The 16428-nt window shown below is 38.2% G+C and overlaps 1 protein-coding gene across 1 annotated transcript; it reads right to left on the bottom strand.

The window, feature by feature from the left end:
• Positions 1-733: 733 nt before the first annotated feature.
• dkk2 (dickkopf WNT signaling pathway inhibitor 2) lies at positions 734-16428 on the bottom strand. The gene is made up of 4 exons (XM_084397688.1): positions 15908-16428; positions 4654-4804; positions 4451-4573; positions 734-1820 (listed from the first exon to the last, which is right to left on the bottom strand). Exons 1-4 carry the CDS (start codon positions 16103-16105, stop codon positions 1570-1572), a joined length of 723 nt encoding a protein of 240 aa, XP_084253814.1. The 5' UTR covers positions 16106-16428; the 3' UTR covers positions 734-1569.

The raw sequence follows: 16428 nt of genomic DNA, 5'->3' as shown, positions 1-16428 counted from the left end.
ATCGAGTTCTCCAAAGCTGTTCACCAAGCTTACGATTAAATTTCCTATTTGAAATCACCAATGAAATCTGACAACAACTGTATCTTATATTATTTGTTTCTAAACACAAATCATGCCAAATTATTTTTGGATTGGACATGCATTTTTCAAGCCATATATACTTTTTTTTCAAGGTTAATATCAATTTTATAAATTCAATCGTCTTCTCAAGTTTCTCACCTCAGGCTGTATTAGAGAAAACAGATATCATTCACATCAGAAGCTGTTCGGTTCAGATCTGAAAATATGAGAGCAGCCAAATGCTTGTAATACAAAATACATTCTTTAATCTGTTTAAATCACTGTAAATACACAATGAGACATAATCACTGTTACAACAGGAACAAAGTTAAGGACTAACCCAGGAAATCAGACATTAAACAAATACACAACATGAGCTCTGTGAAGAAATGCGTTTTGAAAATAATTTAATAGAAATAGTTCTGCGTGGGGATTTTCATATCTGCGGTGTAAAACAGAGCTTGAGGAAATTATCTCACACCATGCTATGACAAACAGTAAGTTGAAAGTAAAACGTGTTTAATGTCTCTTTACGCTACTTTATTTCCCCATCTGTTCCTTTTTACCAATATATACATGATATACAACTGCTTCTTAAATACATTTCGACAATTTTGCATTTTATTTACAATATAAGAGCTTATTAGATTTTAATTATTATTCTTTTTTTATTCTAGCTAAAATGTGGTGTGGAATTTTACAAACCAAAAGTACGGACTATGATTCATGATGCCATTATCATAAAAGCATCTGCACATTCACTGTACAGCACTCAAACTGTAAACAACTTCCCTTGATAATCAGAACCGATTTAGTATTTCTGACAGAATAAAAATGCTATCTATTGAGTAAATCTGAACTAATGATCATATTTTTTCAGGCTAATGCATTACTAGTGTGTGGCTACCTTGACAACATACTATTGTTCTTCTGTTTGGGTGTTATGTACACATTTCAGATCATTTTTTATACAAGAAAACTCAAAGTGCACTTTCAGAAGGGCAGAAGTCTGAAATTTAGACAACTAAAAATTTAAATTGCTCTCCGCACAGTTATTAGCAATCGAGAAATTAAAGTCTGCAATAATGCAACCAAAAAACCAAGTTAATATTTTAGTGGTTATGCTGTGGAAAAAACTATCATATGTGCATGAAATATTTAGTGACTAAACAACAATTAACCAAATCAGAGCATTGAAAATGATACTAAAATGACAGCACAGGCATACCGAAATACGCCAGCGCTTGCATCAAACACATCAGTGATAAATATGGCTTGTAGATCAATAAACCTCCAGCAAATAATCTTGAAAAGAAGCACGGAGTACGGCTACGGCTGAGCGTCCACCATGTCGGCTCGTTCCCACCCCGTTCTGGCACACATTCATCTGTATCTCTCCCTTTATCACAGCTGAGTAAGTCCTGGAGAAAGGAGCCCTCGCCCCACTCCTCCCCCAGAGGGACGCAGTGGGCCCCCAAGGTGCGGCTTGTTTTCCAGGGGCCTCCCGTCTCAGATCCTCTGGCACACGTGCAGCCTGGACCTGGAGAAGGAGGTGGCGTCTTTCCATACCTTGCAGGCAAGTCCTTTAGCGCAATCACAGCGCTGGAAGATCTCCAGGCTGTGGGAGCCTTTCTTGCGCTGCTTGGTGCAAACTTCGCCCTGCCGCAGCACAGGCTTGCAGATTTTGGTCCAGAAGTGGCGGGCGCAGCAGTAGCCCTCCGAGCAGTCGGACGAGCGCAGGCAAGGGTCGCCCTCGTGACCTGCGGATGAAGGGAGACGTCAGTGCCATTTCTGTAGCTCAAACTGAAGTTGTAATGCGCTGTGCTCGAAATCAAATACTTCCCTACTATATAGTATGCAAAAAACAGAGTAGTATGCAGTATGATTACATGGTATTTGAAAAACAGTGACCTACTACTTCTGCCGAGATTCTGATGTGCGCATTCGATGAACACTTTACTATCCAATGAGGATTTATGAATGGCAGTGAAGCGACGCAACTGACGCTGGTAGGTCACGTGACAGTAGCAACATGGAGTAGTTCATGTTCATTATTGGTGTAGTACTGTCATGATCCCAGCCTGTGTTCCCCTGTCTTTTGTTCCCCTGTCTGGTGCCATGATTTGTAGTTTTTCATGTTGATTAGTCTGCCCAGGCGTGTCTTGTTAGTTCCCTTGGTTACCCTCATGTGTTCCCATGACAATTAACCACTCCCCCTTGTTATCTTGTTAACCTTGTTTTCCTCTGTGTTTCTCTTGTTCCTTGTCTAGAGTTGCCAATATATGATTGTATCATGTGTTTGTTGTAGCTTCTTGTTCATGTGTCTGGATTTGTTAGTTGTCCTGTTTCAATAAATGTTTACTGCACTTGGATCCAACGCCTCTTGTTTGCAGCAGCCACGTTACAGAACGCACACGATACAACCATATATTGGCAACGCTAGACAAGGAACAAGAGAAACACTGCGGTAAAGTAAATATTCAAGTAAATATTTTACAATAGGTCAAAGGGGTTCAGCTGACAAAAAAAGAAACTATATCACATTTCTATCAAACAAGGAAATAATGACACAAAGATTTCTAACAAAAAAAAATTTTCTGCAAACAATGTTTTTATGAGTTCCTCCCAGAGCAACTGTATATGGAATATAATATTAGCCGGGAAATGTTCGCTTTCAAAGTAACTAGCCTGTCAGAGGTTATTTGAACTTCCCTAACTAATCCCTAAAATGCTACAGTTTATGACATCAGAGTCAACATGAAATGGAAGTTCACTGTCCTCCATTCGTCCATATTTATTTATTTTTTGCTATGTTTAATTAAAATGTCCACGTAAACCCAGCCCTTTTCTTACAATCTTCCAAGCCTGCATTCAGATCTGCCTCCACCCAATCAACAACCACTTTTTTTTTTTGACAAACTGTTTTGATGTACGTCACAATACAGAAGAAAAGATCTGTCGCTTCCGTCACATCACGACTATAAGTATTATCCCTCCCTCAGTCAATAGAGTAGCACAGGTATGACGTCACTTTGTAGACCAATCGGCAGTTAGCGTCACGCTGGTTCCAAAAACCCAGTAGGGTCCGATTTTCCCATAGGCTTTTGGATTATCGCAAAAAAACAAGCTCTGTGATCAACAAAAGTTTATGATACTTACACGTTTTGTCCATCAAAATAATTATCACAGATGAACACAACTTTTGTAATTTTAAAGCCTAAACGTAGTCACCAGTAAAACTACACCACGGTCCCACGACTTCAACATCACCATCACTAACCTTCTGCACAATTATAACCATAACGAGTTGTAAAAGCGGACTGCGTTTCCCTGTTCGGCGTGATGATGTTTAATCTCGACGATCTCTGTAACCATTTAGCCACTTGTAAGCAACCGCCTTTTTCAAGACACGTAACAGCTTAAAAAAATCACGAGTGGGGTAATACTGATGTATTTTATGTCGTAGAATAAAACGTGAAAGTGTCTAGAGCTTGTGTTCACCCTAGACCTTATTTCAGCCTTTTAACCATTGACTTCGGGACGATGGAAGCGGAAGTGCTAAAATGCTAACTCGTTTTTCTGCATTTTGGCCTACAAAGTGATGTCATACCTGCACCACTCTATGCCAGACCCGGTCCAAGGCGAATCTTACGCACACTCGACCTTTCTGTCGCTCATGCAAATATTCTCCACAACGTTCAAGTGAAATCAGAAGTGCAACCAAATACGTCACTGCAACTGATATAGATCTACTTACAAACAAATGCAAAGCAATTTTCCAATGGTTGTTCACTTGTCCAAAATTAGAAACAGAGCTGGTTAAAGTTGGCATGAAATGAAAGTTGCCATCGTCTTTTGTTTAGTCCATATTTAGTCCATAAATTATTCTAAATGGCAGTCGGTACAACATTTAGTGTGCCTCAAATGGCTCAAATCTGGTGTGGTTTAATTTCTGTTTGAAAGCGTGACTGAGCCGCCATGTTACTGAGGCGAGAATACAGAGGTGAAGAAACAGCATCGTGATCCTTCCCACACCGGCCTCCCGCTGTGGTTAAATCTTCAAGATATACGAGCTTCATGTAGTTGTGGGCCGCCGTCCCCCTCAACACATGCATGTAACCACATCCAGTGAATCAACTCATTGCAGACATTGTTCATAAGTGAGTATGAATATGAAACACTCTCAGTCTCAGATGGTCACAGACCGCCCACAGTCTGGTACAAACAGCACACAACACCAGACAGAAAAGCACATGCTTGAAATCACATTGCTTGAAATCATATGTAACTTCCTGAACTCAGGATACACAGTGCGTGTTTTTCAGGGAAAATGGATCACTGGAAAGAAAAAAAACACGGTTCTACATTTGTGACATTGTCAGTTCCTCACCTTTGAGAGAGATCTTGGCCTGAGCTTTGCCATTCTTCCTCCAGCCTTTGTCTTTGATAGGAAGCGTGTTGTGCTCCTCAATAGGTGATTTGTGCAAGCTCTCTGAGATGGGGATGCAGATATCTAAGGAATGACAGAAGAAATCCATTGTAAATTCCCCCAAGTTAGTATAAAGACACTGGGAAATCAACAGAAGAACGTACAGTTGCTGCAGCGGTTTCCAGGGCAGCACATGTTGTCTCTGTGGCAGCGCTTCTTTCTCCTGCGGCAGGTGAGGCAGCGGGACGGGGCGTGTTGGGGACTGTGGCAGTAAGTTCCCACCATGCACTCTTTATCGCTGCTGCATGGATACCCCTGAGAATGAGAACGACAGATCAGGTCCAGTCCTTCTCCAACAAACCCTGTTTTCAACACTCATTAGTTTCGGTATTTAACAAAAACTTTTGAAGTATACCCAGGGGCGTAGCACAAGATCCCGGACCCTATGCATAGGCATGTCCTGATGGGCCCCCATATCCCTCATTTTGTTTTCTTTCCTTCTCCTGTCTTTCCTTTCTTTTTTGGTGGCCTGATTTGGCTTTCTTTGAGAAAGACATTTCTACAGCTGAAGTTTGCGCTCCACCAGATGCTCAACTAACTAACATAAACAAAATGCGTGCAGATGGACTAAACCATTTGGTGCATTAGCAAGGGGTGGGACCGTGAGACCTGGCTTAGATAGTCTTTACTTTTTTGTATACAAAATGTAGTCAGTCAGTCAACCAAGTTATTCAGCCAATACACTAACTTTACATTTCATCTGACATTCGTTATGAAATTTAATTAGGAAATGAAAATATATTCCAGACTTTTCAAGGGCCCTCTCTCCCCTTGGGACCCTGGTAATCAGTACTGGTTTTATCCCCAGTCCAGCGCCCCTGAGTATACCAGAGTGAGCCTTTATACATTCCTCAGTAGGAATTAAGGGTGACAATTGTGTATACAGTCTGTCAAATTAATGTCTCTCACTTACAGGTCACGAACAGTGCTTGACATTAACACCCGCCAACCCTGCCAACCCATGTAATGCAGTCACTCCTACTAGCCACTTTGTCAGGTTGAATTTTATACATCATTTTATACATAGTAGTCTTTCAAAAAGGCATCTGAAATAATAAGTGCAATGTAGTGTTGTCAAAAATATAGATTTTTCGATATCTTCCAATACTCATTTTCCACAGAATAGATACATGATACCAGCTATACGCTTTCTCAATCTCTCATCTCTCCGACAGCGAGTTACACACAGCACTTAAACAGACAAATACACACAAAATAATGTCAAAATGCCAGTCTTGGTGAGTATTTACATAAATATTACATAGTATTGAACGTAAACAGTTGAGAGAGAAAACGCATGTGTAACAGTATAATGGATCCGTGCGTCAGGTCTTAAAGTGACAGCAGCCTAATATACCTACTGCCAAATTATGAGATAATATTAAAAATATCTATATGGCAATTTTTCCCTATTGTATCGATGTCAAAATTGTGGCCAGTGAAAATGCTGAGTGGTTAATAACTTTAGAAAACCACTAGCCACAGTGGCTGGTGAGCAAAAAAAAAGTTAACGTCAAGCCCTGGTCACAAACATTAAAATTAACAAGAAATAAATAATAAATAAGAGGATAATGATGCCGTCAAATAGTCAGGAACAGAAAATATAAACATTTATTATTAAATTATTTCAACTCTGGATCCCCAGTATCAACCATCCCTCATCCCTGTTGCCAGCTATATTTTATTTTTATGTGACAGCTGGAAATTATGGATGAAATTACATGCAAAAGAAGAAATTAAAACCCCGCGTCTGAATATGCCTACTTCCATGCTATATAGTAGGCGAAAAGTATAATGATGACTGAATACGTCTGGTGAGATTTTGTAAAGTGCATTTGATGGACACTTAACTAAAACAAGACAAACACTGTAACAAAATTACAGTAATCTTAATACTGGAGTCCTCGGAGTTCATTTCCACTACAATCCATAGTTGATTTGCAAGATGACACCAGTTGTTTGTATGAATTTTATACTTTACATTCATTCATTGTTTGTACATGAGTTTCCACAAATCTGTGGACATTATACATTTTGGATTAATTTCTCTGAAAAACAGAGACATTAGGATAATCAAAATATTATATACAATACGTAAGTGTATATGAATGCTCAAGAGGATAACCAAACAACCAGAATGCAGCACATAAACCATGATTTTTATGTGGTTAAACTGATTAATAGTACATAACAGTACATTGATAAATTGTCTAATATGTGTTTTATATTAGCATACCTAATTATAATCAAGTTAGGCCAGGCTAAACTGGTTTGAATTGGTCTAGGTGCCCCATACCCCTCCAAAATCAGCAAACCAGACCCGGCTCTTTATTATAAGGCTAAATTACCTTAATATAAGATCAAATGGATGAGACCGAGACCTTGACAATACATTATACAAATCACAAACTCATGAAAAGAAACCAGCCTGTGAAGAAACGCTTTACATCACCCATAACAATCTTCAGTTTAGCGTCAAATGCAAAACATGTGGTCTGAGAAGGGAGGGGTGGGGGGGTGGGGGGGGATATCTCAATATCTAATAACAAAAGAAATGATTCTGTTTTGTAGATCGACAGACCTCAGGGCAACCTTCCTTTCTTATGCAAGTAACAGAATTGGTAACATTGAAAACACATGATGAAACCCAGCCAAACCACCAACGGTACATTCACGAGAGGAATGAGGAACAAATGAAGCCCATTAAATGTTTAAATACTAAAAAGTTACTGACCTCAAAATTCTGTATTCATTCGCTGCATCATTAGAAAGTTATTGAGTGCATTGCATTAGTGGATGAATGAATGTAGTAAACACCCTCTTATTCAGTTCATAATGTGCATAGATGTAAACCATTCTCAGATTTCCGGCTAAATCAAGTCAACTTGAAGATACGAAGTGGATGAGACAAATTTTGATTCCAAAGCTGCAAGACTCACCCGCATCTCATACCCTTCTCTCCATAGCATAAACCACCAGAGCCAATGTAGACACATAGACGTGTCTGCACATAATCTGGCAACGTCATCACATCAGGATTTTAATGACCCGGCCAGCGCTTGGATACGACTCGTTGATCCTCATCCCTCACTGATTCCACAGTCTGTTTTTATTCCTCCCATACGTTCATGTGTGAGATAAGTGTGGAGATGATAAGCTCAGAGACAGACAGTGATGAGGGATGCCCACCGGCCCCTGTGTCACCGCTCGCATGCTAGCAAAAAAAAAAAGGGGACTTTGAAGACTAAACGTGCCATGCCTTTGAAAATCATCTCCCTATCTGTATTCTCCCTCATGCCTTCAAAAAAGCATTTAAGGATTTATATCAGGTAATACCCAAACTATGTCACGTCTTATCAAGCTAGTAGCAACCGATAAGCATGCAGTACTTTAGCAGGCAGATTTGTAAACTGGCTGAAAAATTTTGCAATCTATTTTTTATTTTAAAAAACAGTATTTATATCAGTGCTGTCAAGTCAAAAAATAAATAAGAAAATAAAATAGCATAACTAAAAAATTCAATAATAAACGACTTCAAAAATATATTTGATTTATATAATATGTATAATTATATACATATAAAATATTAATTTATACATAATTTATATTTGATGTCATATATATGCATATTTCATTGTAATTATATAAATACTTGTACATTTTATTGTAAAATACATTTTATTTTATATAAATATATATTATAAATGAAAAATAATTTATGTAAATTAGATTATATATATATATAAAGTAAAATAATTTATATAATTCGAATGAAATATGCATATATACAGTATATATGACATCAAATATAAATTCTGTATAAATTAATATTATATATGTATATAATTATACATATTATATAAATCAAATATATATTTTAAGTCAAGTTTATTTTTTTTTTAGTTATGCTATTTTATTTTCTTATTTTTAAGTGTAGACCACTAATATATTACAGTATTTTTTACATAATTTATATTTGATGTCATATATATATATTTATATAATTAGAATGAAATATGCATATATATATATATATATATATATATATATATATATATATATATATATATATATGCATATTTCATTCTAATTATATAAATAATTATATAATATTTTATACATTTATAAAATATACATTTTATATAAATATATATTATAAATGAAAAATAATTTATGTAATTTGAATGAGATATGCATGTATGCATATGTATATATATATATATATATATATATATATATATATAGAGAGAGAGAGAGAGAGAGAGAGAGAGAGAGAGAGAGAGAGTATATAGTATATAATTAAAAAAATAAATAGGAAAATATAAGAAAATACTTAAAAAACAATCTGCAGCAAATACCAATCCTTTATCAGCTAGCTTTGAGCCTAAAGTAAATATTGTACACGACAGTTTACAAAAGAATCATCTTCATCTATACTATAGGAATGCAAGACTTCCTTTGAACCCGCATCTAAGTTCATATACACAACAGACTATGAGATCGTGAATAGGGTTTCCACACATAAATCCCATGTATCACACACATGTTCCTCTAGGGGCCCGGGGCCCAGCTTAACTTGACCTTGCAAAAGCAAAGCTGACATCTGACACCATGAATGGTGTTAGTGAATTGAGAGGGTTTTCAAGAGTAAAATAAACTATGTCACTGAACAAACAAACCTTATCCACCCTCAAAGGGCATGGCCCTATGTGTATCAGATTGCACAGGAAAGCAAGTTGAAGGCTAATCTCACCAGCACTCAAAACATATCTGTAGCAAACCCTTAACGGCATTATTGACAAATATGGAGGCTGTGGGAATACCTACTTAAGTTCCTACTTAATTATGTGATGGGTATTTTTTGTCACAATAAAATATACATGCGTAATTTTATTCTTCTCTTCTTCCCAATAAAGACTTTTTGCAAGTGCAACAAAAACCCTAACAAATGCGGTGTAATTTATCTATGTATGTTATCATTGCTGTGCTGCCACAAAATACAATGACAATACAATGTCACCTCATAAACCAGTTAAATCTGGTTTAAGTCTGTCTCCCAGCCTGGCCAGCTTGGCTCACAACCAGGTGAAGCTGGTGTTTAGCGGGGCAGCTTTAGTCTTAGTAATATTGTTCTGTTTTTGTAATTTTTCAGTTAGCATGGCTAACTGGATGCTAAGCGTTCCATCCATGGAATTCTGGGAATGCTACAGAAATGCGACATCATGCCTTGGCAAATGAAATCGTGGTTCAGAAACTCATGGTCATTATACCCTCCAGGCTGTCTAGTTCCTCAAAGAAAGTAAAATCCAGATGATTAGCCTGGTTAGCGCTAAAAAGCCGCCACACCTTTGCCTGTTTTATTTCACTCTCTCAGCTCGTTAGCATCACTAAACAGTCACTTAACCTCAGAGGGAGCAGGAGAGGGCGACCCACCTCGCCTCTTTACAAGCCAGACCCAAACAATCCCCCGCCCCGCTCCTACTCGTTAACGGAACTTCAGCGTCAAATTAAATAAGAGGAAAAGCTAAAAGTCCCAAAGCTGCGGCACTGATGTGAAACAGCTCTCGTGTTCTTGCAGAATACTAGCCTCTTCCCCTCTAGTCGAGAGGTTAATGTGGTGAACAAGTTCTGCCAATCCCAAAATCCCTCTTTTTTGGTTGCCCACAACTGGAAACCACCATTAACCCCCCTTGAACATTTACTCTTAACCGTCTAAAGTGAGCGACTTCGGTTTGTTGGTGATTTATGGACAACATCAAGCCAGCATCTGACATGAGTTTCATTAGACACATTTTAATTAAGTTGTTGCTACTAATAAAACTCTTCCATCATGGCTACAGGCCAGCTTTACTTACAGCACGAAACGGCGAACCGATTTCGGCTTGTCTCCGTTAGGACGGATGTAGGAAACTGGGTGGCCGTTTCTCTTGCCTGCCTAATTTGCAGCACTTGGGAGTACGCCAGTGTGGGAGATTTATTGGGAGCTTGTGTTATAATCTTCAACATATCCTTGAGCGTTAGAGAGTTAGAGGACTTGAGAGGAAACATTTCAGCAGCTGTGTAATGACATATAAAAATGTAAAGCATTCTTTAGACAACTCGCCCAGATGGGAGAGAAAAATGTAGGAAAAGTGACTACTAGGACATCATGGGAAATTAAATTCAGGCACACTTCTGAGTGCCATCATTAAATCTTTTAGAGATATTCAGTCACCTGCAGAACTTATATGGCTAATTCCCTATTTTCTTCATGTCATTTGCCTTGTAGTTCTTACCTTAAAAGGTAGGGTAGGCCATTTTTAGAGCGGCTAACGATAGCCAGTTAGCTTTGAAAGCATAAGATCCCACCCTCATATAGCCTCCCACATCACGAGAGACGGCATTAAACTACCTCATGTCTCAAATAAGATGTGTCTTTTTTTGTTATTTACATGTCTGTAAATAACATTACAATAATAATGAACAAACAACTTAAAGGGCCCTATCTTGCACCCAGCTCAATTGACTTTGTACACCGACGCATGTATCATTCCTATTTTGCACCCAACGCACAGCGGACTTTTCCCTCCACAGACGCACGTCGGTAAATTAGGGAACGAACTTGCGCTCCCTGGGGTGGTTCAGCGCAAAGAGGAGACGTGTTCCGGCGCAAACGTTCCCTGGTGCTATTTTGCAGTTCCAGAAAACAATTCCGCCACAGACCAGGAAAAACCTAGTCTAAAGTCAGTGGCGCGTTATTTTAAGGCTATTTTAAGGGCGCATGCTTGGCCATAATGTATTGTGTGCACAACGCGCATACACTTTGCTTCGCTCATCTGGCAGCCGCCATTTTTGCAAACTATACATACACTGTCAGAAGTAGGGGTACAGTAGGAGTCCATTTCTGTCCCCCAAGGTACAATCTACACTAACGTACCCCATAGGGATTATTATTGGACCTCAAGGTACATATATGTACCTTTTTGAGGGTCAAAAAGCATTAAAAGGTACATATATGTACCATTTCTTTTAAAGGTTAAGGTACAATATTGTACCCTTGAGGGTACAGCCCCAGTGACAAGCCATTGTACCCCTAAAGGTACAATTATGTACTTTATTATCTGAGAGTGTAATTACAAGGAAAAATATTCCACACGAGGGAAATCATTGTGGTGTCCATGAAGATGTGAAAAAATATGCATAAAATCTAGCTTACACATTTACCCAGATTATTATACGCCTGTTTAACCGAAGCTAATTTGGGTGTGTTTCTCCATCCCCATAGAATGTCACTTCTCTGTCTTTTACGGCCCTGACGAGAACGTCGGTCTCCTCGGCTGTGAACCGCTCCTGGCGTGCGCCTGGCAAATCCGCCGTTATAATAGCAATCCACCATGGAACAAGTGCGCCTGCTTTTAAAGGGAATGTGAGATTTCATAATGTGTTTATTTCACGTTACGCCCAAACCACACCTATGAGTAATGTAGCTACTTCAGACCAACCCATTTTAGATTTGCGCCGGGATCCGCCCACAAAGTTACTTGCGTTTCGCGTTTGATACTTCCATTTCAGATCGTTAAAATAGGGCCCAAAGAGTGCATTAACTGCATTGCGTGAAACGGGCTGATGAGGTGTGATGTCTGGAAAAATTCTATCATAATGAACTAACTCTTCCCAGACTTGTTAATTCACATGTATCAAACAGCTGACAAAATGTTTTTAATTTGCCAGTACTTTTTCCAAATAAAATTCAATAAAATGTTTGGGTGTGGCAAAGTCCAAAGTCAATGAAACTTTGACAACAGCTTGCTGTGAGGATGCATGCCTAGTTTTGTTCAATTTCGTCCAAAGGGGGAATTAAAAAACAATAACTTTGATTGAGGAACTAGAAATTAGCATGCATCATCTTTGGTGCATCATACCATAACATGCATCATATGTTATCAAAGTAGCGTTAAGAAAAATCAACAAAAATGCAGACAATGTCAATGGCTGATCATCATGAAATGTTGTAACTGCACAAAAACAGGATGTCTATACGAGGCTAATTAGATGTCAGATGTTTTCAATTTCCAATTTAAGAACTATTAGAATTATTAGAACTAAAGAAAATTCTCAAAGATACAATTGCAATCAAGAAAGTTGCAACTGCATCCACATGACGTGTTCTTTCAAATATGTTATTAATTTTAATACACTGTAACTGTGAACTCTTATACATGCAAATGATGTGTAGGCCTACTCTGTGGTGGTGATATGGTGTGACATGGTAGTTTCCTGTACAACAGATGTAACCCTATGTTTACATAATTTACATACAACTACAAGTTTCTTTGGCCCTGTTTACACCTGGTATTAAGATGCGGTTTGGGCGATTGGATCACAAGTGGACGACGCTAAATACAGGTGCGGGGTCTAAACCATTTGACCGAATTGCTTTTGTAATGTAATCGCTCATGTGATTGAATGCGTTCAAACAGCCAAAAAGACCTCCTACTCTCCGCCAACATTATGGGAAGCGCACTCGCCAGATGGGATTTAAACTTTGCCTGCTGGAGTCCCAAGTTTGGTTTGAAGATGTAAAATGTACCAAGCACAATGTTCTCTCACCATTCCTGATTTCTAACACACACTCACAGCGTTCGGCTGGTCTTGCTGCTGAGCAGAAACGAAAGCTACTGCTTGCGTTCATAAATCTCGTAAATCGACCAAAACGCATCTTAATACCAGTTGTAAACAGGGACTTTGTTCCATAAAAATTAAGCCAATCAACAAGCACTACTAAAAATACACTACATGCAGAAATCAAACCAGTCTAAATTGGTTTTGTTGCAGAAAATAAACAGCTTAAACCAGTCTCAGTTGTTTTTGTATACACCCAAAGTCTTTGCTGGTGAAGCTGGTTTGGTTGGTTTTAGGGGAGTTTTGTTAGTTGGTCAGGCACCTTAAACCACCTTAGACTAGCAGAACAAGTTAGGCTGGCTTCAGCAGTTATTTCTTCAGCAGGGTATAACATTTTTTTTTTTTACGCAATTCTTTTCGATTTATGGAGTCGCCCCAGAGTATAAAACGTTCTAGATCTGTCTTGCACCATCTGCAACTGGAAACTTTCAAATGAGACAATAGTCACTCTGTTTGCAATCTACAAAGTTGTTAGCAATCTACATTTGGATAAGAAGCTAAATGTAGCATGACATTTAACTAATATTGGACTGTAGGAGTTTCCACATGTATGGCAGTGGTCTGATCATCCAGACCACCTGCGTTTATGCAGATGGTATATTTGAAAGCAATTGTTTAGATGAGGGTCTGGCAGGGAACTTGCATACTGGAGATCTTCCCACTCCAAAGAGGATATGAGAGGGAGAAAAATCCCATCACCTCCTCTTTTTCTTCCAATAAATTGTGTCTGCTCTCAATTAAAACAACATCTGCATATTTACGGCTGATCTGAGAGACATAACCAAGACCAAAACCAAATAGCAAAGAGGATTTTCATCTGCAGTAATAGTATGGGTGACTTTATTTATTCACTTAAAACAAGTAAATAAATCATGAGCTTGGTATGAATCCAGGATTTGCCATGCTAGAAATATAAAGCTTTCAAAAGGATACTGACCATTCAACTGACCAACAATAAACCCTTTCTGATAACTGTACTTGTAAGTAATACTGGCTACACTCCAGAAACAAACTCAGTGAAATTTACGGTAAAAAAAAATGCAGCTGTGGTTGCAAGAAATTTACCATAAAAAATAAGGTAGCAACATTTTAGGTTATTTCAATGAAAATACATCAAATGTTGAGTGGCATGCAGGGAATTCTGTGAAACGGTAAATTTGACAGTATTTTACTGTAAAATTACATTAAATGTAAGGTTAGATCTATTACAGTTATTCACCCGTAAGGAAACTTACTGTTAAGAAATTAACAGGATTTTACTGTTAAAATCCCGATCATGTTTTACAGTGTAGCCTACCTTAATCACTTTCTAAAATAACACAAATGTTTGAGCCTTGACAAATTGATTAGCCTATAGATGAGCTAAAGCCTACATAATATAGGGTATCACAAGCCATTCTCTTTGGCGCATGATGGAAAGTAAAAGTCTAATCTTGGTGTGAGATCCTAATCTACAATGTAATTTACAATTTTTCAAACCATTCCCATTTCGCAAAACGAAAGATCAGAAAAATGAATTCTACAGTGCAATGTACAAATTAGTGATGGGGACGAGACCGCCTATGCCGAGTCCGAGTCAAGACCGAGTCTTAGAAGGGTCGAGTCCGAGTCGAGACCGAATCTTTAGGAGTCGAGACCAAGACCATAAAAACATGTCAGTTTTCATATTCATGATTTAATATCACCCCAGTTAATAATCAACAGTTAGGCCTACAGTCTAAGCTAGATTGGGAATTGTTTAGAGGAGCAGTCTTAACGTCTTAATATGGACTATTGCTTTTACTATCATTAAAAAAATCCCTACCACATGCATCATCTTCTGCCTATTTTTCTAAACTGCTTCAACAGTGCTGCTCTGTCATCAACATGTTAAGCCCACCCTGACTTTTTTAATCATAGTTAGGACATGCAGAGCAAATTAAAATTTTCTAGGGGTATGTATTCTAGTGGACTAGTGATGGGGACGAGACCGCCTATGCCGAGTCCAAGTCAAGACCGAGTCTTTGAAGGGTCGAGACCGAGTCAAGACCGAGTCTTTGAAGGGTCGAGACCGAGTCAAGACCGAGTCTTTGAAGGAACAAGTCCGAGTCGAGTCCGAGAAAGCAGAAATCGGTCTCGAGACCGGACTCGAGTACTACATCACTAGTACAAATATATATATATATATATATATATATATTTTTTTTTTTTTTTGTACTAGTGATGTAGTACACACATACATATATACATACATATATATATATATACATATACATATACATACATACATACATACATATATATACACACATATATATATATATAGGCTATATATATATAAATTAGCTAAGGTTCATAACCACAAAATATTACAACTTTACACAGTTGCTGTGGTGATGTTCCGATTTCTGTGACTGCGATCAAAACATTGTCTTAGAAGGCTATAGATAGAAGGCTTTTATATACCACAAGGAAATGACAAAAACTTGTTTAAAACATATTTGATAAAATTCGGACAATCTGGTTGTGACTGTAGGAATTTGAGACAAAAGTTTTTTGTTTTTTTTTCTCAGACAAAAATAGTTGGTTAACTGACAGAAATTCCTTTAAAAAGATCAGCGAACAATTTGCTCACAAGTGACACGTGTGATTTCCTTATGCATTTAGTAAGTAATAATGCCTGAAGGGTTAATAAATGGATAGAGGTTTCGGGTTTACCTGAGCGGGGATGTTGCTTTTCTTCGGGATGTCGCTATATGAAGCGCTGGAGCGGTTAGTGGCGGCGATCTGGGGCTCCAGTGATTTGATGGAGTTCACCTGGGCTTTGCTCTCGGTCCCTTGAGTTTCTCCCATCCGCACTACCGCGATGATCAGCGTCAACATCCAACAGCTCCGACTCCGCGTAACGCTCAGCATCCTTTCAGTCTTTTCTTACTCTGAATGAGAATGTGTTGGTTTCTTGAAGATAAGATGTTTCCTAAGGCACTAGGTGCTTTGACCACCAAACTTTGACTTAAAAAAGCATAAACTCCATTCTACAGTGTCCATCAAATAATCTGTCAGTGGGGGAAAAAACGTTATAAGACACTTAATAGACTATATTATAAAATCACAAAGATGCGGATAAGCTTAAAGCATCGGGATGCTGTACCAAAAAAAAAAAGAAAAGAAAGTGGCAGCAGAGAGGAGGATTCCTGCTCGTGTGAGTGTTTGTGAAGCAGCCCGCAGTTTCATGATGT

The sequence above is a fragment of the Rutilus rutilus genome (genome assembly GCF_951802725.1).
Source record: "Rutilus rutilus genome assembly, chromosome: 2".
NCBI lineage: Eukaryota > Metazoa > Chordata > Actinopteri > Cypriniformes > Leuciscidae > Rutilus > Rutilus rutilus.
Note: the sequence above shows the minus strand (reverse complement) of the source record. Positions and strands in the feature narration are given on the sequence as shown.

What these genes read in the sequence shown, in the direction of transcription:
- dkk2 (XM_084397688.1), bottom strand. Translation starts at nt 16,105, where the DNA reads ATGCTGAGCGTTACGCGGAGTCGGAGCTGTTGGATGTTGACGCTGATC. An exon ending in AAAGCAACATCCCCGCTCAG is followed by an intron (nt 4,805 to 15,907) that starts GTAAACCCGAAA and finishes TCTCATTCTCAG; the next exon opens with GGGTATCCATGCAGCAGCGA. An exon ending in GGCCAAGATCTCTCTCAAAG is followed by an intron (nt 1,821 to 4,450) that starts GTGAGGAACTGA and finishes CTTCATCCGCAG; the next exon opens with GTCACGAGGGCGACCCTTGC.